At 43.4% G+C, this 27,151-nt stretch overlaps 1 protein-coding gene and 1 pseudogene across 1 annotated transcript in view; one reads left to right on the top strand and one right to left on the bottom strand.

The window, feature by feature from the left end:
• Positions 1–22,394, top strand: part of LOC132864440 (tripartite motif-containing protein 16-like) — a 32,623-nt gene extending 10,229 nt beyond the window's left edge. Inside the window, exons 3-6 of the mRNA XM_060897856.1 lie at positions 17,530–17,763; positions 17,952–18,111; positions 18,508–18,567; positions 21,070–22,394. Of these exons, the coding sequence (XP_060753839.1) occupies positions 17,530–17,763; positions 17,952–18,111; positions 18,508–18,567; positions 21,070–21,602 (987 nt within the window). The 3' untranslated portion in view covers positions 21,603–22,394. The remainder of the gene's footprint in view (positions 1–17,529; positions 17,764–17,951; positions 18,112–18,507; positions 18,568–21,069) is intronic.
• The window catches only part of LOC132864448 (tripartite motif-containing protein 16-like), a 252,609-nt pseudogene that overhangs the window by 54,287 nt on the left and 171,171 nt on the right, over positions 1–27,151 (bottom strand).

The raw sequence follows: 27,151 nt of genomic DNA, 5'->3' as shown, positions 1-27,151 counted from the left end.
ACTTTATGACTGCTGTTCCTTTTTTGGCCATGTGGGGTCCTCAGTGTCTTTGTCTGGTCTAATTATCTATGTATTGCGGTATTTCACCCACGTGACCAAGTCATGTGATGCTGCCATTTTGGACGGCACGGCTCAAATCAGTTTGAATGCGAGGAAGGCGACAAATGAAAAACATAAAAGAAAAAGGAGCGAGATGCAGAAAACACCTTCACTATCCAGCGATGTAGGGCATTTACAGGGCGAGCAGAGGGAGAGGTATTTGCAAAAATTGAGGTTAGCAGGCTTAGAGAATGACGTTTACCTGCTTCCACCAGGATTGTTCACTGACGTACGGAAGTACACGAAGCCCTTGTCTTTACCTGACTTCGGCCCACATGATCTGTATACCTATGTCGTTAAAAACCCATCGCCATACACAGGTATTGATCTGAAAGCGTATAAGAGTTTGGATACCTACAAATATTTTGTGTCAGGCTGGGTAACATGCCTACATCGGCGGGTCGTCCCTGGAGCCAGTGGTTGCCATCTTATTACAGCTAAGGTTTGTTCACATTTTCATTTACTTTTGGTCCTCAGGATAAACAAAATGTTATTAAATGTCATTGAAATAACTTCTTAGTCTGTTGAGACATGGCCCGTTATAAATTTGCTGTTACTAGGCAATGACCAAGAACTGTATTATTAGGGTCGGTGTAGTTGTAGCAGTGTATTAGCAACTAGCTGTTAGCACTAGCTAATGTCAACAACATCATAGCTGGTATGTTACTGTAGCAATGTTTACGTTCAGTCATTTGGATGACTGTTAAAACCTTTCAGTCTCAAGTTTTTCCTTTACTAGATTTACTAGTTTACTGAGCTAGCGCGCTCGGGCAAGCTGGGAGTTAGCGCGCGCTAGCCTGCCAGTGGCCGGCACGCGCTAGCCTGCCGGCGGCTGGCGCGCTAGCTCAGTAAACTAGTAAATCCAGTAAAGGAAAAACTTGAGACTGAAAGGTTTTAACAGTCATCCAAATGACTGAACGTAAACATTGCTACAGTAACATACCAGCTACTGTTGTTGACATTAGATAGCTTGACATTCAAAATGGTGGACACCGGGGCATCACGTGACCCTGTGACGTCAGGTGAAATACCTCAATTGTGTTCAGCCAAGTCTGGTTTATGTGGCTATTTCAACTCCTCGCTTTCCTGAGTTCTTTGCTCAGTTTTGAGTTGATATTCTGTTCAAGCCCAGTAACTAAGCCTGTTTCTGAGGTTTCTCCTGTTGTTGACCCTTGTCTGCCACTTTGGCTCGTATGCTAACTCTGACTGACGCTGGATTTTGACCCTTGCCTGGACTGTACTCTGATTTATTGTCTTCTTGGTGTTTGGATATTCCTGTCCTGCTATAAAGTAAAAAAAAAAAAATCTCATCTGCTTAAAGTGCATGTCCTAGACCAGGGCTTTTCAAAGTGTGGGGCGCACCTCCCCTAGGGGGCGCCAGAGTTCTTCAGGGGGGGCGCAACGTGAGGAAAAATAAACCAGAATAAGTTACTATTGTGGACATTTAGCGAACTTCAGCTAGCCTTTTCCAGAGACAAAATGGATCGATTTTTACTACCTAAAGCTACAGTGAGTGAGGAGACAGAGTCTGGGCCAAACAAAAAAAGAAGGAAGTATGACCACGATTATTTAAAGTTTGGATTTTCATGGACTGGATCTGAAGATGCTCCACTGCCACCATGTGTTGTCTGCCAAGAGGTGCTAGCTAACGATGCTTTGAGATGTTTAATATGTGTAAAAAAGATGTTTTAGAAAAGCACAGATGTTTAAAATGTGTAAAAAGAGGTTTTAAAAAAGCACAGATGTTTAAAATGTGTAAAAAAGATGTTTTAAAAAAGCACAGATGTTTAAAATGTGTAAAAAAAGATGTTTTTAAAAAGCACAGATGTTTAAAATGTGTAAAAAAAGATGTTTTAAAAAAACACAGATGTTTAAAATGTGTAAAATTATGTTTTAAAAAAGCACAGATGTTTAAAATGTGTAAAAGAAAAAAATAAAAATGTGTACAACAACCATTTTTTTAAATACTAATGGAACATTAAGTATAGCAACAACAAAAATTGTAAGGGGGGGGGGGGGGGGGGGGGCGCTGTTGTTTATTTGCTCTCTGAGGGGGGGCTGACTCTCCCACACTTTGAAAACCCCTGTCCTAGACCAATGTCGTGTTTTTTATATGAAAGTATGTCCCTTTACACACTCATCCAGAAGGGTAATTTTGCATAAGGCCATCTGTCTACAGCAGAAAAAAATAAAATAACAAAACACATCTGGAAAAATCCCAAGGGAGTCTGGAGCCAGATTCATGATGTCACCTGCGGAACCGCTAGCAGGCTGCGAGAGCTTGCACGGTTTCAGTGCACAGCCTGTGTAGACCAAGTTTAGCAGCTAGCAATTTTGCATTGAAATATGGAATTGTCACCTGAGTGCAATGTTACTTCACCTTTGGATGAAGAATATAATGAGATGTCAGAATTATTTCTTACCCTGGCAACAGTCAACTTGTGAATTGCCGATTTTCTTGGTCTTTTTCTCGGCTCTGCTTGGTCCTCGGCTTTAAGGGCCTCAGTGGATGCGGCACTTCGACTTCTGTCAGGGGAGAAGAACACGGCCGGCTCCTTTGGTGATGCTGACACAGATGGAGACAGTGTTGCTTTGGGCATTCTGACAGATGGAACTGCGTCTTTTTTCAGATCAAGTTGCCTCGCGAAGCCAATTTCCCACTGCAAATAGTTCTCAAAGTCGTCGGGCCTTGTGAAGTGAGCACGGCAAATAATGCTGTAGTCTGTAGCATGTAGCCAATTTTTCCAGGTGCCTTGCACGAAGCGCTCACATTTCTCTCTCATTGTCTGTTTTTTTGGGAAACGATGAGTACTAATCCCATCAAGATTGGTGTTGCTACACCCTCCTATGATACATCTGTTAACCATTTTAATAATTAGTCAAGTCAACTTTATTGTCAAATATGCTATACATGCTCGACATACAGCACAGATGAAATTTCAGTCCTCTCTGACTCACGGTGCAAACAGGCAATGCAATCTCATCTCATCTCATTATCTCTAGCTGCTTTATCCTTCTACAGGGTCGCAGGCAAGCTGGAGCCTATCCCAGCTGACTACGGGCGAAAGGCGGGGTACACCCTGGACAAGTCGCCAGGTCATCACAGGGCTGACACATAGACACAGACAACCATTCACACCTACGGTCAATTTAGAGTCACCAGTTAACCTAACCTGCATGTCTTTGGACTGTGGGGGAAACCGGAGCACCCGGAGGAAACCCACGTGGACACGGGGAGAACATGCAAACTCCACACAGAAAGGCCCTCGCCGGCCCCGGGGCTCGAACCCAGGCCCTTCTTGCTGTGAGGCGACAGCGCTAACCACTACACCACCGTGCCGCCTGCAATGCAATAAATAAAAATAAAAATAGAATAATTGAAAAAAATAAACAATATAAACAGTATAAACACTCTAGATAAGAACTAGGCATAGACTAAACACTCAAACAAACAATATAAACAGTATAAACAATCTAGATAAGAACTAGACATAGACTAAACACTCAGACAATATAAACAGTATAAACACTAGATAAGAACTAGACATAGACTAAACACTCATATACATACATATATATACTCACACATAAATTGGTGCAAATAAACAAACAGTCAAGGGCACTTGAGGTATAGCAGGTAAACATGAAATAAGCAGTATAAACAAACTAGCAGCTGTTAAGGTGAGGTAGTGCGGAATAGTGCAAATGAGCGAGGTAAAGTGAGATGTGCGGTCCCTGAGTTCAGTGTGTTAATGAATGTTGAGATGTATGTATGTGTGTGTGTGTGTTTGGGGGGGGGGGACTGTGAGGATGACATGTCAGATGCTGAAGGGGGGGCAGGGGGGGTGCGAGCAGAATCTGTGGCAGGGGGCAGAGGGGGGAGGAGGGGCAGAACAGGGAGGGAGTTGAGCCTCCTGACGGCCTGGTGAAAGAAACTGTTCTTGAGCCTGCTGGTTTTGGCCCAGAGACTCAGCAGTCTGCTCCCCGACAGCAGCAGACTGAAGAGGTTGTGAGATGGGTGGGTGGGGTCACCTGCAATTCTGATGGATTTGCGGGTGAGGCGGGAGTTATAAATATCCATTAGAGAAGGGAGAGAGACACCAATGATCCTCTCAGCTGCTCTCACGATGCGCTGCAGAGTCTTGCAGCAGGACACGGTGCAGGCGCTGTACCACACGGTGATGCAGCTGGTCAGGATGTTCTCGATGGTGCCTCTGTAGAATGTGTGCATGATGGAGGCCGGGACTCTTGCTCTCCTCAGTTTGCGGAGGAAGTACAGACGCTGTTGGGCTTTTTTGGCCAGTGATGCGGTGTTGTTGCTCCAGGACAGGTTTTCAGAGATGTGCACACCCAGAAGCTTGGTGCTGCTCACCCTCTCCACTGCAGCACCGTCAATAGATAGTGGAGCATGCTGGGTGTGCTCTCTCCTGAAGTCCACAACAATCTCCTTCATCTTCTCCACATTCAGATGGAGATTGTTGTCCTTGCACCACATGGCCAAGCGGCTCACCTCACTCCTGTAGATTGTCTCATCGCCATTGTTGATGAGACCCACCACAGTCATGTCATCCGCAAACTTAATGAAGAGATTTGAGCTGGATGTTGGTGTGCAGTCGTGGGTCAGCAGAGTGAAGAGGAGGGGGCTTAGCACACATCCTTGGGGGGCCCCCATGTTCAATGTGATGGTGCTGGAGGAGTTACTGCCAACCCGTACAGCCTGTGGTCTCCCCGTCAGGAACTCCAGCAGACAGTTGCACAGGGAGGTGTTGAGTCCCAGCTGGTCCAGTTTATGAATGAGCTGCTGAGGAATGATTGTGTTGAATGCTGAGCTAAAGTCTATGAACAGCATTCTGACATACGAGTTTTTTGTCTCCAGGTGGGTGAAGGCTGAGTGGAGGGCAGTGGAGATGGCGTCATCGGTCAAACGGTTGGACTGATATGCAAACTGGAAAGGGTCCAGGGCAGGGGGAGGGCAGACTTGATATGCCGCATGACTAGCCACTCGAAGCACTTCATGAGGATGGGAGTGAGTGCGACAGGGCAGTAGTCATTGAAGCAGGAGGGAGATGGCTTCTTCAGGACCGGGATGATGGTAGTGGTTTTGAGGCATGTGGGGACAACAGCCTGGCTCAACGAGATGTTGAAGATGTCTGTAAAGACATCTGTGAGCTCCTTGGCACAGTCTCTCAGGACACGACCAGGAATGTTATCAGGACCCGGGGCTTTTCGTGCATTTGTCATCCTGAGAGCTCTCCTCATGCTGTCTGGGGACAGCATCAACACCTGGTCGCCGGGAGGTGGTGAGGTCTTCTGTACCATGGTGCTGTTGTCTGCCTCAAAGCGAGCGAAGAAGTCGTTCAACTGATTCAGCAGAGACGTGGAGTTGTCACAGGTCTGCGGCGAGGGCTTATAGTCTGTGATGGTCTGAATCCCCCACCACAGGTTCCTGGTGTCTCTGCTGTTATTGAAATGGTCAGCAATGTACCTGGAATACTGTCTCTTGGCCACCCTGATGCCTCGTGACAGATTGGCCCTAGCTGTCCTCAGGCCCACCTCGTCCCCAGCTCTGAAGGCAGCGTTCCGAGCCCACAGGAGCCTGTGGACTTCCCCTGTCAGACATGACTTCTGATTGGCCCAAATGGAGATGGTTCTGGTGACCGTAATGTCATCCATGCACTTCCTCATGTAGGCAGTGACAGTCTCCGTGTACTCCTGGAGATCTGTGATGTTGCTGTAGGTGGCCGCCTGTCTGAACATGCTCCAGTCAGTGGTGGAAAAACAGTCCTGGAGTGCCTCTGACGACCCCACTGGCCACACATGTATCTGTTTTGTAGCTGGTTTGGTGACTTTAACCAGCGGCCTGTATGCTGGCATTAGCATAACAGTGGAGTGATCTGAGGCCCCAAGGTGGGGGAGGAGTAGGGCTTTGTAGGTGTCTTTATGCATGGTGTAAACATTGTCCAGAGTATTGTTTCCACGTGTGGGAAAGTTGATATGTCCATAGAGTTTTGGAAACACGCCAATAAGATGCTGTCTCGAAGGAGTTGTTTTCTAACAGATTCAACTGCTTCTGTGGTGGGAATACAGGTGAACAGTGAAGTGACGTCGTAGGAAATCATGGTTTCATCTGAGTCTAGTTCATCTGAGTCTGTTCACCACTGCTCCACCAGTGGTGAGCAGTGTTTGCAGACCACAACAGCATCACGGCACCAGGCATCACTGATGTAAACACAGAGTCCTCCGCCGCGAGTCTTCCCCCCCTCGACTAGCGCTCTGTCTGACCGGTAGCATGTTAGCTGGGCTAGCTGAATGGCACAGTCCGGGATGCTGTCATTAAGTCATGTTTCCACAAACACAAGGACACAGCACTCACTCACAGAATTAAAAGATGAGCGAAGCAGGCGGACATAATCCAGCTTGTTGTCCAGCGAGCATACGTTGGCCAGAGTGATGGTAGGGATAGGCGGCTGCTGAGGGCTAGCCGCTAGCCTAGCCCGGATACCCCCACGCTTGCCCCTCTTCTGCTTCTGCATGTTCCACCTGTGGCGCTTCCACTGCAGGCTGGATGCAGGAGTGGGGGTCGGTGATTGAGCAGGCTTCTGGAGCAAACCATAGTCGCATAGCACTTCCGCGTCCACTGGATTTATATCCGTGCATATAGTTCTGTGGATGTCAAGCAGAAACTCACGGGAGTATGTGCGTCTTGAGACTGATGGACGAGACAAAGATGAACAGATACACACTGTTTTAAAACACAAAAAACATGAAAACACCATTCTGTCAGGACAGAGAGGAGCCGCTGTGTGTGTGACCGCCGCCATCTTGGAACCAATTACGTAATAACGTTGAAGAAATTTGCAGAAAACCACCAGGTCGTTTTCTCATAAACAAACCAGCGCTGACGGAAACTCATGAACAGTTATGTGATATCAGACCTGGAAGTGTGCAGACTGGAAGACAACAAGTATATTCAGTTACCCAAGGAGTACACTCACAGCAACATACCTGCTCACACTGATAACATACCAAAGCAATCAGATATAGAGAAGTGGCCTTACCTCAAAGAATTACGCTTGCCAGAAATAGAAGCAGATGTAGGCCTACTTATTGGAGCAAACTGTCCAAAGGCAATGGAGCCATGGCACATCATCAACAATAGAGATGGAGGACCTTATGCGGTGAAGACTGCTGTTGGCTGGGTCGTGAACGGGCCCATAAGAAAAGAGCTGGACGACACAGAGAATAAACCACCTCAATGTTCAGTGAACAGGCTCTCTGTGATGGAAATTGAGAAGTTGCTGGTCCAACAATACAATGCTGACTTCCCAGAGCGTAACTATGATGACAAAGAAGAGTTGTCACAAGAAGACAAACAATTCATGCAGTCTGTGCAGGAAACAGCAACCCTAGAGAATGGACATGACAGCATTGGATTGCCACTCAGGAACAGAAGGCTTCAAATGCCTAATAATCGTTGTGTGGCAGAACAGCGCATAGCCACTCTACTCAGAAAGTTCAAGAAGAATCCTGGGTTCTATGAAGAGTACAAAGCCTTCATGGACACCATTATTGACAAAGGCTATGCTGTTCAAGTTCCAGCACATCAGCTGAACCGTGATGACAACAGGGTGTTCTACATACCACATCACGGGGTGTACCACCCTAAAAAAGGAAAGTTAAGAGTGGTCTTCGACTGCACAGCCTCATTTCAGGGCCGGTCCTTGAATGATGAGTTACTTCAGGGACCCGACATGACCAACACACTGGTTGGCGTCCTCCTAAGATTTTGTGAGGAGCCAATAGCCATGATGGCAGACATCGAGTCTATGTTCGACCAAGTCAAGGTCCCAGAAGAGGACGCAGATCTCCTCCGCTTTCTATGGTGGCCCAAAGGCAATTTGGATGGGCCTATGGAGGAATTTAGGATGTCAGTGCACCTCTTCGGGGCCACCTCATCGCCAAGTGTTGCTTCATATGCACTGAGAAAAACTGCTGAGGACCACAAAGCCACTGCATCCCCCGAAGCTGTGCAAACAGTCCTGCATAACTTTTACGTAGATGACTGTCTGAAAAGTGTAGCTACAGAAGATGATGCAGTGACCTTGGCTCATGATCTTCACACTTTGTGTGCCAGTGGAGGCTTCACTCTAACAAAATGGACGAGCCATAGCAGAAAGATTCGCACAGTGCGAAGAATCTTCAATTTCCTGTTGAAAGAACAAGCTGTGAATGATGATTGTCTTCAGACAATAATGTGTGAGGTCAAGAGTATCATCAATGGCAGGCCGCTCACAAGTATCTCAGATGATGTGAATGACCTTGAGTGTTATGTCTGTGTTTGTACGTGTGCATTTTTCTCCTCCTGTCGTGTGTCTCTCCCTTTCCCAGGTGTATTACAGCCTGGGCTAATTGGCTCCTCTTCCCCCACCTGCTGCCAATTGAGGAGTGCCTATATAAAACCTGGAGTTCTACCTGCCAGAGAGAGGAGAGGGCTTAGGGTTTTACACGCTCGTACACCGTTGCTGCCTTGCCACTTGCGGCCGTCAGTCCGTTGGTGCTTCTCGTGAGGGTTGGCTTCTGGGACTGCCAACCTTAATATTCGGACCTTTGGACTTTGCAAAAATTTACTATTTTATCATTTTTATTTTGTTAGCACTTGTAAATAATAAATCCCTCACTTTTTCACTTTAAATCGCCTTGTGTATTTTCGGGGTTGTTCACCACCATTGTTGCTGGCTGACCTAGACCAGCTTGTAACAACTGGGGGCTAATTCTAAACCCAATTTACCAATTGGGGATTCATCCTATACACCCAATTTACCAATTGGGCATTTGTCCGTTCTCTTTTTTGTGTGGAGGAACCAACTGCTCTTATTTCGGGAACTCTGGTAAGGTAGTGTGCTCCAGCTGGGTTCTGAAATCTTTCCATCGGAGTACTATTTTTATTTTCTTTGTTTTCTGTTTTGGAGGTTACTCCAGGGGGAGGTACGCTGCAAGGAGTTGGATCAAGTTGATTCAGCTTCTATGTGTTAAGCGTTTAAAGTTGCCTTCAATTGGTATGACTCTGAAGACTAGATGAGGTTAGTTAGTATTTTCTTGGGTAGGTAACAGGGGCGATTTCTCAGAGACAACAAGGGAAGCCGAACTTCCCCTAAAATTCTCTCCCCAAACTGCGGTGTCTACGACGTTGAATTCTCATTAAAACAATAACTTGCATAACATAATATATGCCCAAGATTGTATTTATGTTCATAACTATCCCTATGTCATCCTGTAACTTATTTGAGTGATGTCTGACGAACTTGCAGTTTGCTACGAGAATCACCTTTGCTGCCAGGCTGTAACCTTTCTTATTTCAATGGGCTCTATGGACTGGCAGCCGGGTATCCGTTGCAGTCTACGAGACAGCTCTGAACAGCCAATTTCGGCTAGTTGTTATTAGTTAAAATCGACAAAATCATCACTTCCAGGGAAGCCAGGTATCTCTGGGGGTAAACGGGACATTGGGAGGGCCATGAAGCCGGGCTGATAAAGGATTATTGGAGGTGGTGTTTGAAAGACATGAGGAGGGCAGTCGCTGTACTTCGGTGAGGAACACGGTAAGCGCATGATCAGTCAGTCCCTAGCAGATGTCGAGAAAGTGTAGTCGTGTGCCTAAGTGCTGTCCGAATTTCTTTTCATATAAATGTTTCTTCTCATTGATGTCTCTGTACATTACTCTGTAAATAAATGTAAATATTACTCGTTGTGCTCCGTTAACCTTCATCCATTCTATCTGTTTGATCATTCGTGAATTCACTCGTTTATTTCATTTGTAGTTCAATCAACGTGGTTGTAGGCTAGCTTGAGCCTTATTGGGATCTGCAGTGCTAGCTGCTAACAGCTGGTATCTATCTGCTATAATGGCAAACGTCGTGGACATGCTTTTGTCAAAACGTTTTGACACTGCCATATGAGGAGAAAGTGAGAATTAAAGAGCAAGGCAGACCAAAGCCCAAGCTTAATCTCATTCAAAAATCAGCAGGTCATAACAGGTCTTTTCAGGTGTCTTGGTATGAAAATGTGAACTGGTTGACTGGGTCTCCTGTGACTAATAAAATGTACTGTTGGCCATGTCTTTTGATGAAGCCCTCTCAGGGAAATTTAGTTTGGTCAAAAGATGGGTTTGGGGACCTGGTGAATTTCAAAAGGGCTTGCAAAAGGCATGAAACGAGCAATGAGCATGTCACTTCATGTGCAAGACTTAGCTGTCTGGGGAGGGTCAGGGTGGAACATGCCATCGATGAAGGTGCTCGTATATAGTGTGCAAGGCATAATGAAATAGTCACTCAAAACAGGGCCTTCCTGAAACGTTTGATAGATGTTACAGTAAAATGGGCTTCCCCTGTTTTAAAAACCAGCAGCCGCCACTGGTAGGTAAGTAGGGCTAGAGTTTCCGCAGTCGTGCCTTGACTGTTTAAGAGTGGTTGGTTGACTTCTCTCTAGTGTTTGGATTTCGTTCATTCAGTTTTTTTTCATTTATTTATTTATTTATATTTTTTTGGTGGTGACTGCCCTGTTTTGTAATTTGCTTGATTAAGTTGTGGTAATTGCAAAGTGTTAGTCAGCTGTGGCATAGGTTTTTGGTAATTCTGTGGTTCCCTTTTTGACTGTGTTTCGTTGGGACCATGGTTTTAGTAGATGAATTTTGTGAAAATCCTTCAAGGGATGTTTTGTTAAAGTGTACGAAAGATCAGCTGTTGGAGGTTGTGGAACATTATTCAGTGCATCTCGCTAGTGACGATAAAAGATTAAAAGACACTTTATTTTCAGCTGTGGAAAAGGCATTAGTTGAGCAGGGTGTTTTTGTTAAGGTTTCTGGTGCCCCAACCTCTCCATCTCGCTCGTTTGGTACACCTGGTTCAAAGTTGCATGGGGAGGGGGGTAGCTTGGAAAAGTTTCGTGCCGACTGTGAGGCGCGCGCTCTTAAAAAACTGGAGCTTGATAAAGAAGTCCAACTTAGACGGTTAGAGGTTGATCGTGAGATTGGCCTTAAGAAGTTGGAACAAGAAGCCGTGGAGAATGAAAGGCACAGGGAGTTCCAACGTCAGAGAGAACAAGCGGACCGTGAGTTCCAATTGGAAAAACTTAGATTGGAGTTGGCTGCAAGGCAGCCCAGCGCTCCTCTGGTTCCTCCTCCTGCCTCTCCTCCAGGCTCTGTTCCATCATCTCCTGTTCGGTCTGCGCAGGTGACTCTCCCTGCTGATGGTTTTGAGGATGCCGTTGTTCCTCCCCCTACTCCTCAGCATGACACTGTATTCGATGTCATGAAAAATATTCGTATGGTGCCAATATTTAGTGAAGTTGAGGTTGAAAAGTATTTTGTACATTTTGAACGCATTGCAACAACGTTAAGATGGCCCTCTGCTGTGTGGACACTGTTGCTGCAATGCGTATTGACTGGAAAGGCCAAAGATGTTTATTCTGCATTGACTGTTGACCAAAGTTCTAATTACGACACTGTTAAATCTGCAATTTTGTGTGCCTATGAGCTGGTCCCAGAGGCATATAGGCAAAAATTTCGAGGTTTAAAAAAGTCAGATAATTTGACATTCGTGGAGTTTGCAAGAGAAAAGGAGAATTCTTTTAATCGTTGGTGTGCCTCCTTGCAAGTTCAGACTAAAGATCAGCTTCCTGAAATGATTCTGTTGGAGGAGTTTAAGAATTGTGTGTTGGATTCAATTGCTACGTACATCAATGACCAGAAGGTTACAACTTTGGCGCAGGCAGCTGTCTGTGCTGATGAATATATGTTGACTCACAAGTCTGTCTTTAGCTCCTCCCGTCGCTCTCAGCTTTCTAGTCCGAAGCGAGTCTTTAGAAGGTCTGACAATAATGGTACCAATGGCAATAGTAATACTGCCAGCAAGATGCCATCTCAATCTGAAACACGTGAATGTTTCTATTGCCATAAGTCTGGTCATCTTATTGCAGTGTGTCCAGTTTTGCAGAAAAGAAAAAGTTCTCCAAAGAGACAACCAAAAGGCTGCGGCTTTGTACGTGTTAAGAGTGCAGATGACAATCTGTACGATTCGTTTATTTCAAAGGGAATGGTTTCACTCACTGGCCGGGAGGGGGATCATATCCCAATTAGAATACTTCGAGATACTGGTGCCACCCAGTCATTTATTTATGAGTCTATGCTCCCTTTTTCTGACCTCACTTATTGTGGCTCTGATGTTTTGGTTCAGAAAATTGAGCTGGGGATTACTCGTGTTCCATTGCACAATGTGCATATTGTTAATGACTTAGTGTCAGGTCCTGTTAAAGTTGGCATTCATTCTAAACTTCCCGTGAAGGATGTTGATTTTATTTTGGGGAACGATTTAGCTGGTGGGAAAGTACTGCTTCCTGAAGTGACTGCTAGCCCATCCTTTCAGTCTGACTGTGATAACGATCAAAACCTTGCTCAGGTGTTTCCAGCGTGTGTGGTTACCCTAGCTCAAGCACGGAAATACGGTGAGGCTGTTGATTTATCTGATACCTTCATGTCAGATGGCTTGCTTGAGTCATCTTCCAGCAGCCAATTAGCGACTGTTGCGTCTGAGCCACTCCCAACTCACTGTGGTAAGCCTGTGGAGGGTGATTTGTCACTCTCTGTTGATAATGAGTTGATTAAGCAGGAGCAGGTGAAAGACCCTAATTTGGCCAAGTGCCGTGATGCTGCTGTTAGTAAGGATGAGGTGGATAGCATGTCTGTTGGCTTCTATTGGGAAGATGGTCTGCTAAAACGAAAATGGAGTCCATCACATTGTGCAGACAGAGAATTCAATACTGTCTATCAGTTAGTTGTTCCTACAAAATATCATTTACATGTGTTGACACTGGGACATGATCATGATTTTGCAGGTCATTTAGGAGTAACGAAGACCTACCATCGTGTTTTGCGTTATTTCTTCTGGCCTGGTATGAAAGCTGATGTTGTAAAACATTGTCGCTCTTGTCACAAGTGTCAGGTGGTTGGAAAGCCCAATCAGTGTATTCCCCCGGCACTACTTTGTCCAATTCCAATTACTGGTGAGCCGTTTGAAAGGGTAATTTTAGATTGTGTCGGGCCCTTGCCCAAGACAAAGTCTGGGAACCATTTTTTGTTAACCGCAATGTGTGCTGCCACTCGGTATCCCGAGGCTTTCCCCTTGCGCTCGTTGAAGGCAAAACCCATTGTGAAGGCACTTCTGCGCTTTTTCTCTACGTTTGGTCTCCCAAAAGTAATTCAAACTGACCAAGGTTCTAACTTTCTATCTCGTTTATTCAAACAGGTGCTGACCGAGCTGTCCATCCAGCATGCAGTATCTAGTGCATATCACCCAGAGTCCCAGGGCGTGCTAGAAAGATTCCACCAAACTCTGAAGTCAATGTTGCGCACCTATTGTTTTGGTTCTGAGAAAGAATGGGATGAGGGCGTGCCCTTGCTTTTGTTTTCTGTTCGCGAAACAACGCAAGAGTCTCTTGGTTTTAGTCCAGCAGACCTTGTGTTTGGTCACACAGTTCGCAGTCCTCTGAAGCTGCTTAAAGAAAACTGGGAGTCGGATGTATCTACAAAGAAGAGTAGCATCCTTGACTATGTGAGTTTGTTTCAAGAACGATTGCACAGAGCTTGCGAGTGCACTCGGGAGGCTCTGTCCTCTGCGCAGAGTAAGGTGAAGAAATGCTTTGACCACAAGGCTGTGCAGCGCTCTTTTGTTAAAGGGGATAAAGTGTTAGTTTTATTGCCCATGCTTGGTTCATCACTGTCCGCAAAATTTTCTGGCCCTTACGAGATTGAGAAAAAACTCAGTGAAACTGATTATGTCGTGAAAACGCCTGACAGGGGACGTAAAACCCATGTATGTCATGTCAATATGTTGAAACCTTATGTGACACGAGAACGTGAAAGCAGTGATTCTCTTGTAACCGTCGCAACAGTGTCAGCAGTGGCCTCTCTTCCTCCGTCTGAAGAAGATGGCCTCAACCTGGGCGATGTGCCGGTGTTTTATGCTCGGTTTAAAAATTCAGAGATATTGACTGATTTGCCTTCCTTTTTGTCTTATTTGCCTGTGTCTTATGCGACTGACATGCAACACCTTATTTTGCAGTTTCCTGAGTTGTTTTCTGATGTGCCCTCCTTAACAAATGTACTGTGTCATGACATCGATACACAAGGCCATTCGCCAATTAAGCAACATCCTTATCATGTAAATCCCACTAAACGTGCTGTCATGAAATCCGAGGTTGCCTATTTAGTTGAGCATGGTCTAGCTCGGCCAAGTTTTAGTGCCTGAAGTTCACCCTGTCTTTTAGTCCCAAAGTCGGATGGCACATCTCGTTTTTGCACTGACTATAGGAAGGTCAATTCCATTACTAAGTCAGATTCCTTTCCGTTACCACGCATGGAAGACTGTGTCGATAGGGTGGGTTCAGCCTCTTTTGTGACGAAGTTAGACCTTTTGAAGGGATATTGGCAAGTCCCGCTGACACCCAGAGCTGCCGAAATTTCCGCCTTCGTTACACCAGACAGTTTTATGCAATATTCTGTAATGGCGTTTGGTTTAAAGAATGCTCCCTCTACTTTCCAGCGTCTGATGAACAAAGTGCTTGCTGGTGTTTCTAACTGTGAAGCGTATTTAGATGACGTCATAATTCACTCATCTTCATGGGCTGAACATTTAGAAGACGTTCGTACCGTCTTTGGGCGGTTGAGGGATGCGTCTTTAACCTTGAATCTCGCAAAGTGTGAGTTTGGCAAAGCTACCATCACATACTTGGGGAAACAGGTTGGCCAGGGTCAAGTTCGCCCTCTAGAGGCGAAAGTTTTAGCTATTTTGCAGTTTCCCACACCAACTACGAGACGGGAGCTGCGCAGGTTTTTGGGTATGGCAAACTACTATCGTGGCTTCTGTCGGAATTTTTCTGATGTTGTTCTGCCTTGAACCAATCTGTTGAAACATGGTTGTGACTTTTATTGGTCTGAGGATTGCGAGATGGCATTTAAAAATGCAAAGGCTTTGTTGTGTAGTGCGGCAGTATTGGCTGCTCCAAATTTCCAGCTGCCTTTTAAACTGGAGGTTGACGCCAGTGCCACTGGTGCTGGAGCTGTACTTCTACAGGAAGATGCGAATGGAATTGATCACCCCATTTCTTATTTTTCTAAGAAGTTTTCTAAACACCAACTTAATTACAGTACCATTGAAAAAGAAGCTCTAGCACTGTTACTTCTGTTACAGCATTTTGAGGTTTATTTTGGCTCAACCACAGTTCCTTTGATTATTTATACTGACCACAATCCTCTTGTTTTTCTGTCCAGGATGCAGAATGCAAACCAGTGTCTGATGCGTTGGTCCCTGTACCTGCAAGGTTTTAACCTGGACATCCAATATAAGAAAGGAAAAGAAAATGTTATGGCCGATGTTCTGTCCCGTGTCTAGTGTGTTGTTTTGCTTAACATGAAGTGAAGTTTTTTTTTCTAGTACCATATAATGATAGTGTTTTTGTTCAACCTAGGTTGAACTTTTGGTGGTGGGGGTGTTACGTCTGTGTTTGTACGTGTGTGTTTTTCTCCTCCTGTCGTGTGTCTCTCCCTTTCCCAGGTGTATTGCAGCCTGGGATAATTGGCTCCTCCTCCCCCACCTGCTGCCAATCGAGGAGTGCCTATATAAAACCTGGAGTTCTACCTGCCAGAGAGAGGAGAGGGCTTGGGGTTTTACACGCTCGTACACCGTTGCTGCCTTGCCACTTGCGGCCGTCAGTCCGTTGGTGCTTCTCGTGAGGGTTGGCTTCTGGGACTGCCAACCTTAATATTCGGACCTTTGGACTTTGCAAAAATTACTATTTTATCATTTTTATTTTGTTAGCACTTGTAAATAATAAATCCCTCACTTTTTCACTTTAAATCGCCTTGTGTATTTTCGGGGTTGTTCACCACCATTGTTGCTGGCTGACCTAGACCAGCTTGTAACATTGAGCCTCTAACACCTAATCACTTATTGCTGCTGAAGTCTCAACCCAGCATGCCACCAGGCATCTTCAACAAAGATGACACATATACAAGAAAACGATGGAAGCAAGTCCAATATCTTGCAAATTTATTTTGGACTAGATGGATGCATGAGTATCTTCCTCTCGTCCAAGAACGCCATAAATGGTCAAGACTAAGGAGAAACTTTATTACTGGAGATGTCATGTTACTAGTGGACAGCTCTTCTCCTCGCAATTCCTGGCTCATGGGAAAAGTAGTTGAAACATTACCGGATTCCAGCAGAATGGTGCGAAGAGTGAAGATAAAAACCAAGACCAACATCTTGGAAAGACCTGCCAACAAACTGTGCTTGTTGGAAGAAGCAGCGTCAGGAGAGACGATTGAGTGAGAAGATGTGAAAAAAGGAAAAATCATAAGAAGCCAGTTTAAGTTGGACTGTTCAGAGATATTGAAAGTAATTTGAATGTTTAAGTTTGTAATTGCTTAGTCTTCCTGCCTAACCAATTAGGGGCTGGGTAATGGAAGGGCCAGTAAAGCAATAATAATTTAAGTTAAAAACAGTTAAAAATGAATGATGATAATTTCATTTTTATTCATACAGGCTTAGAGTATGTTAGTTTAAAATACATAATTAGTAACAAAAAAAAGGAACGTTGAAAAGAGTTTTAGAACATAGAAAAAAGTTCCATGTTGTAAATCTTATAATGTGATGTCACTATAGTGGTAACTATGGTAACTGACTGTGTATACCTTAAGTTTCGAGGCAGAACATGGTGGAAGCAACACAGTCTTTTGACTATGCGCCAGACCTTGTGATTTACCTTGTTGTTTTTAAGTAAACATTTTAGAAAGACAAGGGAAGTTGTCATGTCTCGTCGCTCGCGTGGAAAAAGAGCGTTTTGGTTTTTTTTGACTGACTCCAGAAGTGGTACAGTAACCAAGGAAGAGCTAACGGAGTGATATTACAGCCACCTTGTGGCACAGGGGTAGAGCTCTGGCCTGTTACACCAGATATCCAAGTTCAACCCCAGGTGAACCTGACAGAATCAAATACAGGATTTTCAAAATCCTCCCAAATGTTGCAAAGAAAGTTTTTACACTTGCATGAGGTGTTTTTTCCAGATCATTCAATCAAGCAGTATTTCACAAAAATGAAATGGAAACACACTTTCTCATTTAAGTCACATGACATGAGGAGCAGATACTACTTTTCTGAAAAAGAGAACTCTGACAGGAAGAAAAAACCCAAAACCTCCCTTCAGAGAAACACAGGAGATTCACAATTTCTTTTAAAAAATTGCTTCTACGTTGCATAAAACTACAATGGCAACTTGGGTAGTGAGATTCTCCTTAAGACACACCTACAGAGGTAGTTTATTTATTTTATAGAATTTCCAATTTGACCACCACATGTGTGTGTGTGTGTGTTCAAACAGATGCATTATCAGTCAGCAGTAGATGACAGTGAGAGGATCTTTACTGAGATAATCAGATCCATGAAGAAAAAGTGCTCGGTGGTGACGGAGGTGATCAGAGCTCAGGAGAAAGCTGAACTGAGTCGAGCTGAACGACTCCTGAAGCAACTGGAGCAGGAGATTGCTGATCTTCAGAGGAGAGTCACTGAGCTGGAGCAGCTTTCACACACACACGATCACATCCACTTCCTCCAGGTAACACTCACTGTCTGATCTACAGAGGGCGCTGTTCCTCACAAAGTTTCCTCCTAAAAGCTCATTACAGCAACAATAAATGTTCCTGTCTGAGATCCCAAGTGTGTCTCTGGTCTGATTCAGTCTGAGATTCATTCGTTCCTCTCCTACACTTTTCTCCTTCTCTATTCTGTGTTTCCTCTCTGTAGAGTTTCCCGTCTCTCTGTGTTTCTCCTGGATGTGACGACTCACCCAGCTTCACTGTCAATCAACATCTCTCATTTGATGGAGTGAGGAACTCTCTCTCAGATCTGAAAAAACGAGTCGAGGAAACTTTTGAGGAGGAATTCAGCGTAATTCGTCCGCAAGGTAAACAGGCAAACAATTGTTCTGTATCACAGTAAAGAGAGCCATAAAATTCACATCACAGAAATAAAATGTAAGCAGGAACAAAACTGCATCAAATCACAAAGCATTAGTATGAGCCTCAGAAATTACATGTACAAATTAAAAATAAATTTCCCAGATAAACAGGACCTTAATCACAAATCCACAAACTAATCTTACTGAACTTTACACATAACAAATATGATGAACATTAGATCAGAACCGAGGCCTTAATTCCTCCATAAAATCCATCAGAAAGTAAAAACACACACATTGTCAGACCTTCAGCTGGGAAAAGTTTTTTTGCTTGTTCTCATGATCCTTAAAACTGTTTTCGTGTCATTTTTCAGTCTCCATTTTGTCTCTGTGTCTCTACAGCTGCAGCAGTTCACATGATTTTACCCTCAGAACCAAAGAGCAGAGAAGATTTTCTGCAGTGTAGGTGTAAAACACACCACACACACAGTTCAGCTCAGAGGAGGACCGCCCACTTGATGGGCTTTCTTTCTTTCTACAACACACAGAATGTGTATCAATAATAGTTTATTTATATCACACACAGAAATCGAGTTACACACACAGAAATCTAATCCATACGAAGGATAATATGCTGCCTAGAAATAAGTAGTAAGCTACCATAATCTCACGAGGCAGAAAAAATAATGGATTACTGTAATAAAGAAGAAAGCTAGTCGCACAGAGACAAGGAAAAAGTACAATATTTCAATAAATAGAATAAAACAAAAAGAAATAAAAAATGAAATGACAGTGTGAGGAAAAGAGAAAGGAATGCTGATCTGAAGCGATAATAGTACTTTTGATAGAACGATTGAAATTGCTGAAGCTAAAACTCTAAAGATTCATCAGTACTGTTCCAGAGAGTCAAGTGTGTGTGTGAGAGAGAAATAAGAGTACGCACTGAATAACAAAAAGGCATATAAAAAAACCCTTATGACGTAAGTTATTTCAAAATGGAACACTGTGTAAATAATAATGTAAAGCAGCAGAACACCGGTGTGATGTAGAAATTAATGCTGTACATTTCTCTGAGCAGTAGGTGTCACTAGTGAACTCTGTTGAATGCACTGAGCTCTATATAAAATCTGGAGGGCTCTGAACCCATTCCCCTCTGTAGAGACGAGTGAAGCCATCTGGACGCCATCTTACCACTCACATCGCGTGGATTTGGTTTGTGTGTTAAACCGTCGTATCTGATCAAATTTGCCCCAAGAAAAGTATCTCCTGAGTTTTTTCCTTTCATTCCCTCCTCTTATTTTCTCAACTTCACCCCCCATTCCTTACATATCTTTATAGCGCTTCCCTTCACTGATACTGTTTATTTTTTTCGTTTCCAGTTCAGTCTGATCATTTTTTTTGAATGGCTCTTTTACTACTATAATTATTTTTAGAGATTATTTCAGTTTTTCTCTCATACAGTGTATCTTTCTTTCATATATTTCTTCTTTCTTTATTATATCTTTATTCTATCAATACAAAAGCTGTATGATACTTTTCTGTTTAGGACAGTTGTGTTGAAACAGGATTATTTTCTAATGTTATTTTCTATTTTTGGTGGCACGGTGGTGTAGTGGTTAGCGCTGTCGCCTCACAGCAAGAAGGTCCTGGGTTCGAGCCCCGCGGCTGGCGAGGGCCTTTCTGTGCGGAGTTTGCATGGTGTCCGTGTGGGTTTCCTCCGGGTGCTCCGGTTTCCCCCACAGTCCAAAGACATGCAGGTTAAGTTAACTGGTGACTCTAAATTGAGCGTAGGTGTGAATGTGAGTGTGAATGGTTGTCTGTGTCTATGTGTCAGCCCTGTGATGACCTGGCAACTTGTCCAGGGTGTACCCCGCCTTTCGCCCGTAGTCAGCTGGGATAGGCTCCAGCTTGCCTGCGACCCTGTAGAACAGGATAAAGCGGCTAGAGATAATGAGATGAGATTTTCCATTTTTGCTTCATTCTCGGGGGTGGCGGTAGTGGTTAGTGCTGTCGCTTCACAGCAAGAAGGTCCGGGTTCGAGCCCCGTGGCCGACGAGGGCCTTTCTGTGTGGAGTTTGCATGTTCTCCCCGTGTCTGCGTGGGTTTCCTCCGGGTGCTCCGGTTTCCCCCACAGTCCAAAGACATGCAGGTTAGGTTAACTGGTGACTCTAAATTGACCATAGGTGTGAATGTGAGTGTGAATGGTTGTCTGTGTCTATGTGTCAGCCCTGTGATGACCTGGCAACTTGTCCAGGGTGTACCCCGCCTTTCACCCGTAGTCAGCTGGGATAGGCTCCAGCTTGCCTGCGACCCTGTAGAACAGGATAAAGCAGCTAGAGATAATGAGATGAGATGAAAATAATCCTGTTTCAGGCTGTCCTAAATAGAAAGGAAGTATTGTACAGCCTTTGTGTTGGTATCATAAATACAAAGGAAGGAAGAATTATATGAAAGAGAAAGATACACTGTATAAGAGAAAAACTGAAATAATCTCTGTAAAAATGATTATCGTGGTAAAAGAGCTATTAAAAAAAATTTGATAGGAGACTGGACTGGAAAAGAAGAAAAATCCCCACAAAGGGAAGCACTATAAAGAGATGTACCGTAAGGAATGGGGGTGAAGTTGAGAAAATAAAAGAAGGTAATGGGGGGAGGGGTCAGGAAAAACTTTTCTTGGGGAAATTTGATCAGATACGATGGTTTAACACTCAAACCAAATACATCCTATGTGAGTGGTAAGATGGCGTCCAGATGGCTTCACTCTGACGAGCCTACGAGCTCCAGATTTTATATAAAGCTCAGTGATCACAACCAAGGCTTCCTCGGTCATCAGCCACGTGGTTTTGTCTGCCACGCCCCCTTCTACTCCATATGCGCTTCAGAGCCTCATGACAGACAGGTGTCTCACACACACTTATAAATCCTGTGATTAACATCTAACCTGTGGATATTTTATTGTTTTAGATTTCTGTTATCTGACTCTGGATCCAAACACAGCACATCCTAACCTCATTCTGTCTGAGAAGAACAGAGCGGTGACACGCAGTGGGACAGAACAGAGATACTCTGATCATCCAGAGAGATTTGACCCCAGGTGTCAGGTGTTGTGTAAGGAGAGTGTGTGTGGACGCTGTTACTGGGAGGTGGAGTGGAGGGGTGGTGTGTTCATATCAGTCTCATATAAAGAGATCAGCAGGAAAGGAGTGGGTGGTGAGTGTGGGTTTGGATTCAACAGTCAGTCCTGGAGTCTGTGGTGTTTTTATTCCTCTGTCTATTTCTGGCACAACAACATTCAGACTGTTCTCCGAGGTTTATCATCCTCCAGAATAGGAGTGTATGTGGATCACAGTGCAGGAACTCTGTCCTTCTACAGCGTCTCTGACACGATGAGGCTCCTCCACAGAGTCCACACCACATTCACTCAGCCTCTATATGCTGGGTTCTGGATGTGGGGTCCTGACTCATCCGTGAGGTTTTGTGATCCGATGAAAAAATGAAATGGTAAAAGTTGAAATGTTTAGTAAAATTATAACTGAGGTGTCAGATTGAATTTCTCCCTGAAATACAAAGATACTTTTGTGTGCAGAACTGTGGCACTAATGAATTATTATTTTCAAAGTGCTTCTGTTTTATAGATTAATTCTAAATAAATTACATACAGTGGTGCTTGAAAGTTTGTGAAAACAGGGTGCCCACTCACACCTGATTGTCATCCCGTTGATGGAAAACACCTGACTCTAATTTCACCTTCAAATGAACTGCTAATCCTAGAGGTTCACATACTTTTGCCACTTGAGGATGCTGAGTTTTTCAGCGATGTTCCCATTATCTTCCAGCAGCTTCAGTACAGGATCTGAGCCTCGAACGTACTGCAGCACACAAACGAATCACGCTAAATGAACTTGTTCATGAAATACAGAATTTACTTCCTCAGCTCAAACACAGTCAATCATCTGTGTGTCTGTAATGTAGCTACAGTTAAGGGATGCATCATGACTTCATCACTTGCCTTAAAAGACATGATTTAATTCTGTAAGGATAAAAAATTCACAGAATGAAAAAGTTACACTGGATAATCCTTCCATAAAATGTTACATAAACGTCTCCTTACTTTAAGAAAACTTTGCCATATCAGTGATTTGAAAACAGGAACCATGGTGAAATAAAAACACTGCTGTAAACATTTGATAAGTCAAGCCACTTTATGGATACCCCCTTTCCACCAATGCGTACCAGGTCAAATCAAGTTTATTTTTTTTGGTCAAGTTTATTTATTTATTTTGTTAAGTTTATTATAGCACCAGGTGCTAGTTCTGTGCTGGTGCTAGTGCTGGATCAACTTGCAAACTTTCTAAGAAATGGTTTGCTTTTCCACAAGCTAGAAAGCCACCATTTAGCCACATCATTGCATACATCTTCGCTTTCTTAGCCACTAGCCCCACTGCTTCCTATGCTGCTAATGCCACTTGTCTTGCTAGTATAGCTAGCTGGGCCATGCTAGTACCAATAGCCTGCCATGCTAACCCCAAGCACAACAACAACAAATACCAGAGGTGGAAAGAGTACTAAAATATTATACTCAAGTACAAGTACTGTAACTCTGATGGAATTTTACTTAAGTACAAGTAAAGTTACCAGACAAAAAATCTACTCAAGTAAAAGTAAAAAGTAGATCATTTAAAATGTACTTTGAGCAAAAGTAAAACGTTACTTTTAACAATGGGTGTTTTCTGCCTCCATTGTGTTGTGCAAAAATGAAAAAGAGGAAACAAGGATATATATACATCTCAACCCAGATGTTTTATTTAAAGGAAGTGTATCAAATTGAATGCTTAGGATAATGCTGCATTAAAACTGAGACAAACAAAAAAGGTCAATACACACAGTCATGTCGTTTACATCGCCCTGACCACACACAAAGCATTGCACACGAAATATGAAAGTGAAATGTTGCACCGAAATCTCGTAGCTTGCCTGTGTGCACTGTGTGTTATTGAACAATTCAATTCAAACATTATTTGTTTTGCTTAGTATTCCTTTCTGGCCTGTTGGATGTAGAATGGTAGGAGGACTGATCACGTCAGGTTGGCGAGCTAACTTGCTTGCATGATTAGCCAACCAAATAACAGACTAGTTACCGTTATGTTACAGTGCCAACAGGTTGCTACTTCAACATTAGCAATGCCATCCACTATTTTTGGAATATAACCAGCCTATTGTCGGTTTTACTATGGAAAGGAAACATTATGTATAAGGCTACATTAGCTAAAAGATTGGCTGTTGAGCTTTACTGTAAAGTTTTGTCTTAGTGTTTCTTTCATGGTAGAGCCAACTAAGAACACTTGTGTATGAATATATGTGTTATTTTCGTTTTGTGGTTAAAGTAAGCAATTATCCAGCTAAGTTTATAGACTATGAAGCTTATATGATTTTTGCACGACCACAAGGTGTCAGTGTTGATTGGAAATCTATATTTACATGGATTATTGAGGTATTTCACCTGACGTCACAGGGTCACTTGACGCCCCGGTGTCCGCCATTTTGAACGTCAAGCTACATACTAACGCTGCAGACAGAGAGGGAGAACCAGCTTGAAAAAAAACGTGTTACAGACACCTAGAATAGATTAATTTGTCAGTAAGCACTCTATAAATAACCATGGTGTTTGCTTGTTGTGCTGTGGGCTGCCACAACAGACAGGGACAGCGTGCAGGACGCTCCTTTTACCGGTTTCTAGTGATGGGAATTTCGGCTCTTTTTCGGGAGCCGGCTCTTTTGGCTCTTCTTACTATAAGGAGCCGGCTCTTTCGGCTCCCAAACGGCTCCTGAGATTTTATTTTTGATTTAATTGCTGCAATTAACTAGTTAATTAATTACATTATTATTTATATTTTATCAATAGGATGTTTTCCATTTTATTTTTTAGTTTTTGTAGCCATTGTAAAGCTTTGTAAAGTATAGCAGTGTAACAATGTTCTAGCTATAGAAATAAAACTTACTTACCAATTAATAAATTATTTTCTCACAAACATAATGCAAAACTGTGTTATATTACCAATATAAAATACACAGCTAATTTTCCCCTCCTCAGGTGCCTCACAGACTCCTCTCCCCTGCGCGCCACAGCTTTAAGCATTACACCAATTTTCGTATTTTCGCAGCTGTGAATGACATCAACCCCCCCAACTAAAAAAAGTAGGCGTACACCATGCTACTTTTTTCCTTTGAATGGTAATAGACAACACAAAGACGCAATCGGACAGCAACTTTTTTTTGTGAAAGTCTCTCTCTCTAAGGCACCTAAGGACAAAAAACTAATGCGGCTCCCCAACTCGGCTCCCACCGAAGAGCCGGCTCCCGTCGTTCACTTCAAAGAGCCGGCTCTTTGAACCGGATCGTTCGCGACCGACACATCACTACCGGTTTCCTACTGACCCAGACAAGAGGGCCAAATGGATTGCAGCTGTGAAGAGACAGGATTGGGAGCCAACAGAGTACTCCAGACTTTGCAGTGATCATTTCATTTCAGGTTAGTTTATCAGTTAACGCAATTTTGATAAAATATATAGCAAAAAGTAAATGGGTCAGTGTTTGTTAACCCATCTGAGCAGTGAAACAAGGCAATGTTAATTTGTCTAGGGTTGCATGTAGCAGACATCAGACATAAAACACAATAACAAAGGCTAGAAAGAAACGGGACACAGAAATAAATAAACAGGGCTCCATACCAAGGCTGGGTACAGTGTTTGTGATAAAAGACAGATCCAATTTAACACGAATCACAGCTTACTTTCTTGTTAAAATGTGCAAAGGTCTCCACCATCTCATACCGCCTTGCACTGAAGGACTTAAGCGTGCCGTCCAAAATGGCTGCATCACGTGACTTGGTCACATGGGTGAAATACCTCAATAGACCCTTTTTCAGCGTCACATGATCAAACAGTTGCGCACGCACCCTGGCAACAGAAGCAGTAAGCTTCCCAATGGACCTTGTGCACCAACGTCAGGGGTCAAGTTTGCTCATCCGCCATATTGGGTATCAAGCTGCAGCTCACTTCACACGCGGAAAAGCTTGAGATTTATTAACATTTTCAGTAGAATGGCTTGTTGTGTGGCAGTAGGGTGCTCTAACAGAAAAAGCACGAAGGGTTTATCTTTTTATCGGTTCCCCGCTGATCAACAGCGGAGGGAGAAGTCTGTGTGTTGCTGCTACATGTGAGCAGACTTCTCCCAGACCTGCCATACATGTGCAGTGGCCACTCACAATGACAACATCCTACTCGCATATGATCCACACATCGAGTCCGCGTGAGCTGAGGCTGAGAGGCTGCAACAAACAGTGAGTCCGTTCCAATTTAGTCAATACAAGTATACAAAACGCTTTTCACGCATATGAACTAGCACGTTCCGTACCCATCCTGAGGAGAAATATCTGTAAGCTTCTAGTGACTTGTAGGCTTTTAGTGACTGACCACTGTAACCCCCTGGCGTGTTGATTAGATAGTGATGTACATCGGGGTAACTTGCGTCTGGCAGCTCATTACTTGAACAGTCAAGCGCAGACTTGGTTTCACTCTTACTAATCATATATGGGTCGACCCCTAAGACAGCAATCTTATCTCTATAGCGATTTTTTTTTTTAAACCCTTTTTCAAGTTTTATAGACCCTTTTTCTGTTTGTACACAAAGATCGGCTTAGAACAAACACATTTGTTTTGCCTAGCAAGCTAATGGGCAAATCTAATAAAACTTTAACTGTATAGCAAGCTAGCAGCTAGTGCCACTAGCCAAAGCTAACGTCAGTTTATCCAACAACTTAAGCTGCTTTTGATTATTATTCTACACCATGCAGGTAATCACTAATGTAAATAAGGCTTCCAGTAAAATCAGTAGATAGATAACCTTACCTGAGATAAAGTGGGTGCTACAGACACGAGCATTTTTTATTATGTCCTCATTCCAGTCCACACTTTTAATTGCCTGCAGCCACAGCTGCTGTCTGTTGCTCTGAAATGGGTGTGATCCCTTTAGGAATCCTATAAAACTTTAGTCTGCCGGTGGAATAGCGATTCGTGCAACCATATACGCAACACCCAGACATGTTGATGCTGAGAACAGTATATATCCATGTTTAAATGATTGATAAATAGGCTAGTCTGTCCCAGAATCAATTGGGAAGCTTACTGCTTCTGTTGGCAGGGTGCGTGTGCAGCCATCTTTGTTTACAAACAATAAATGGGTCTATTCAAATGCAGTGAGTATTTCATGGTAAAACTATTTACAGGTTTTCAGAATTATTCACAATTTCCGTTATTTTACATTTGCTTATGGCTGTTAAATAATTGGTTATAAAAATGTAAAAGTTGACATTTCATATGTTGTTATCGCAGTACAACAATTATTCTAAATTCATGGATTAAGTTAAAAGGTTGTACTGAAAATTGATTTTGATAAAGTTAAAACTGTACAGTCAGAAAGTGGAATAGATTTGCATATGTTTATGAGCCCTGTTATGCTATACAGGCTAGGTTTTTTGGAAACCCTGGATTCTGGATCCTGAGCCGGATCGATTCTCTCCCTGACGAGGGGGATGGCGAGCCATCTGTGATGAACCCCTGGACTTTGGGAAGCCTCTGAGTTACTCGTCTGCCTGTGGTCAGCGTGGTAGGATTGAGGAAAGGATTTCCGGAGACAACTGAACTGAATAAACATTTTTATTTTTGGGGAAATATTTTATTTTATTTTATTTTGGTGCACCAGAAATTACATTCATTTGAATAACAGACCGGTCTGATTGTTGATATTGTGAAATGTTGGAAATTCATGTTAATACAATTATCTTGTTGTAATCTAACTTTGTGTCCTAGTTACTCGTGGTGGTGTCCAACTCAGTTAAGTACCCCTCCCTGCGAATCTAGACTAATCTGGTCCAGTGTCCACTTACCTTATAGGTAGGTTACATGCACAACCACACAAACAACTTGACAAGCACCTTTAATCGTGGATGTCATCACAAAACAGCTTTACAGAAATCCGATTATCAAAT

This window comes from Neoarius graeffei, chromosome 17, assembly GCF_027579695.1.
Source record: "Neoarius graeffei isolate fNeoGra1 chromosome 17, fNeoGra1.pri, whole genome shotgun sequence".
Classification (NCBI taxonomy): domain Eukaryota; kingdom Metazoa; phylum Chordata; class Actinopteri; order Siluriformes; family Ariidae; genus Neoarius; species Neoarius graeffei.
Note: the sequence above shows the minus strand (reverse complement) of the source record. Positions and strands in the feature narration are given on the sequence as shown.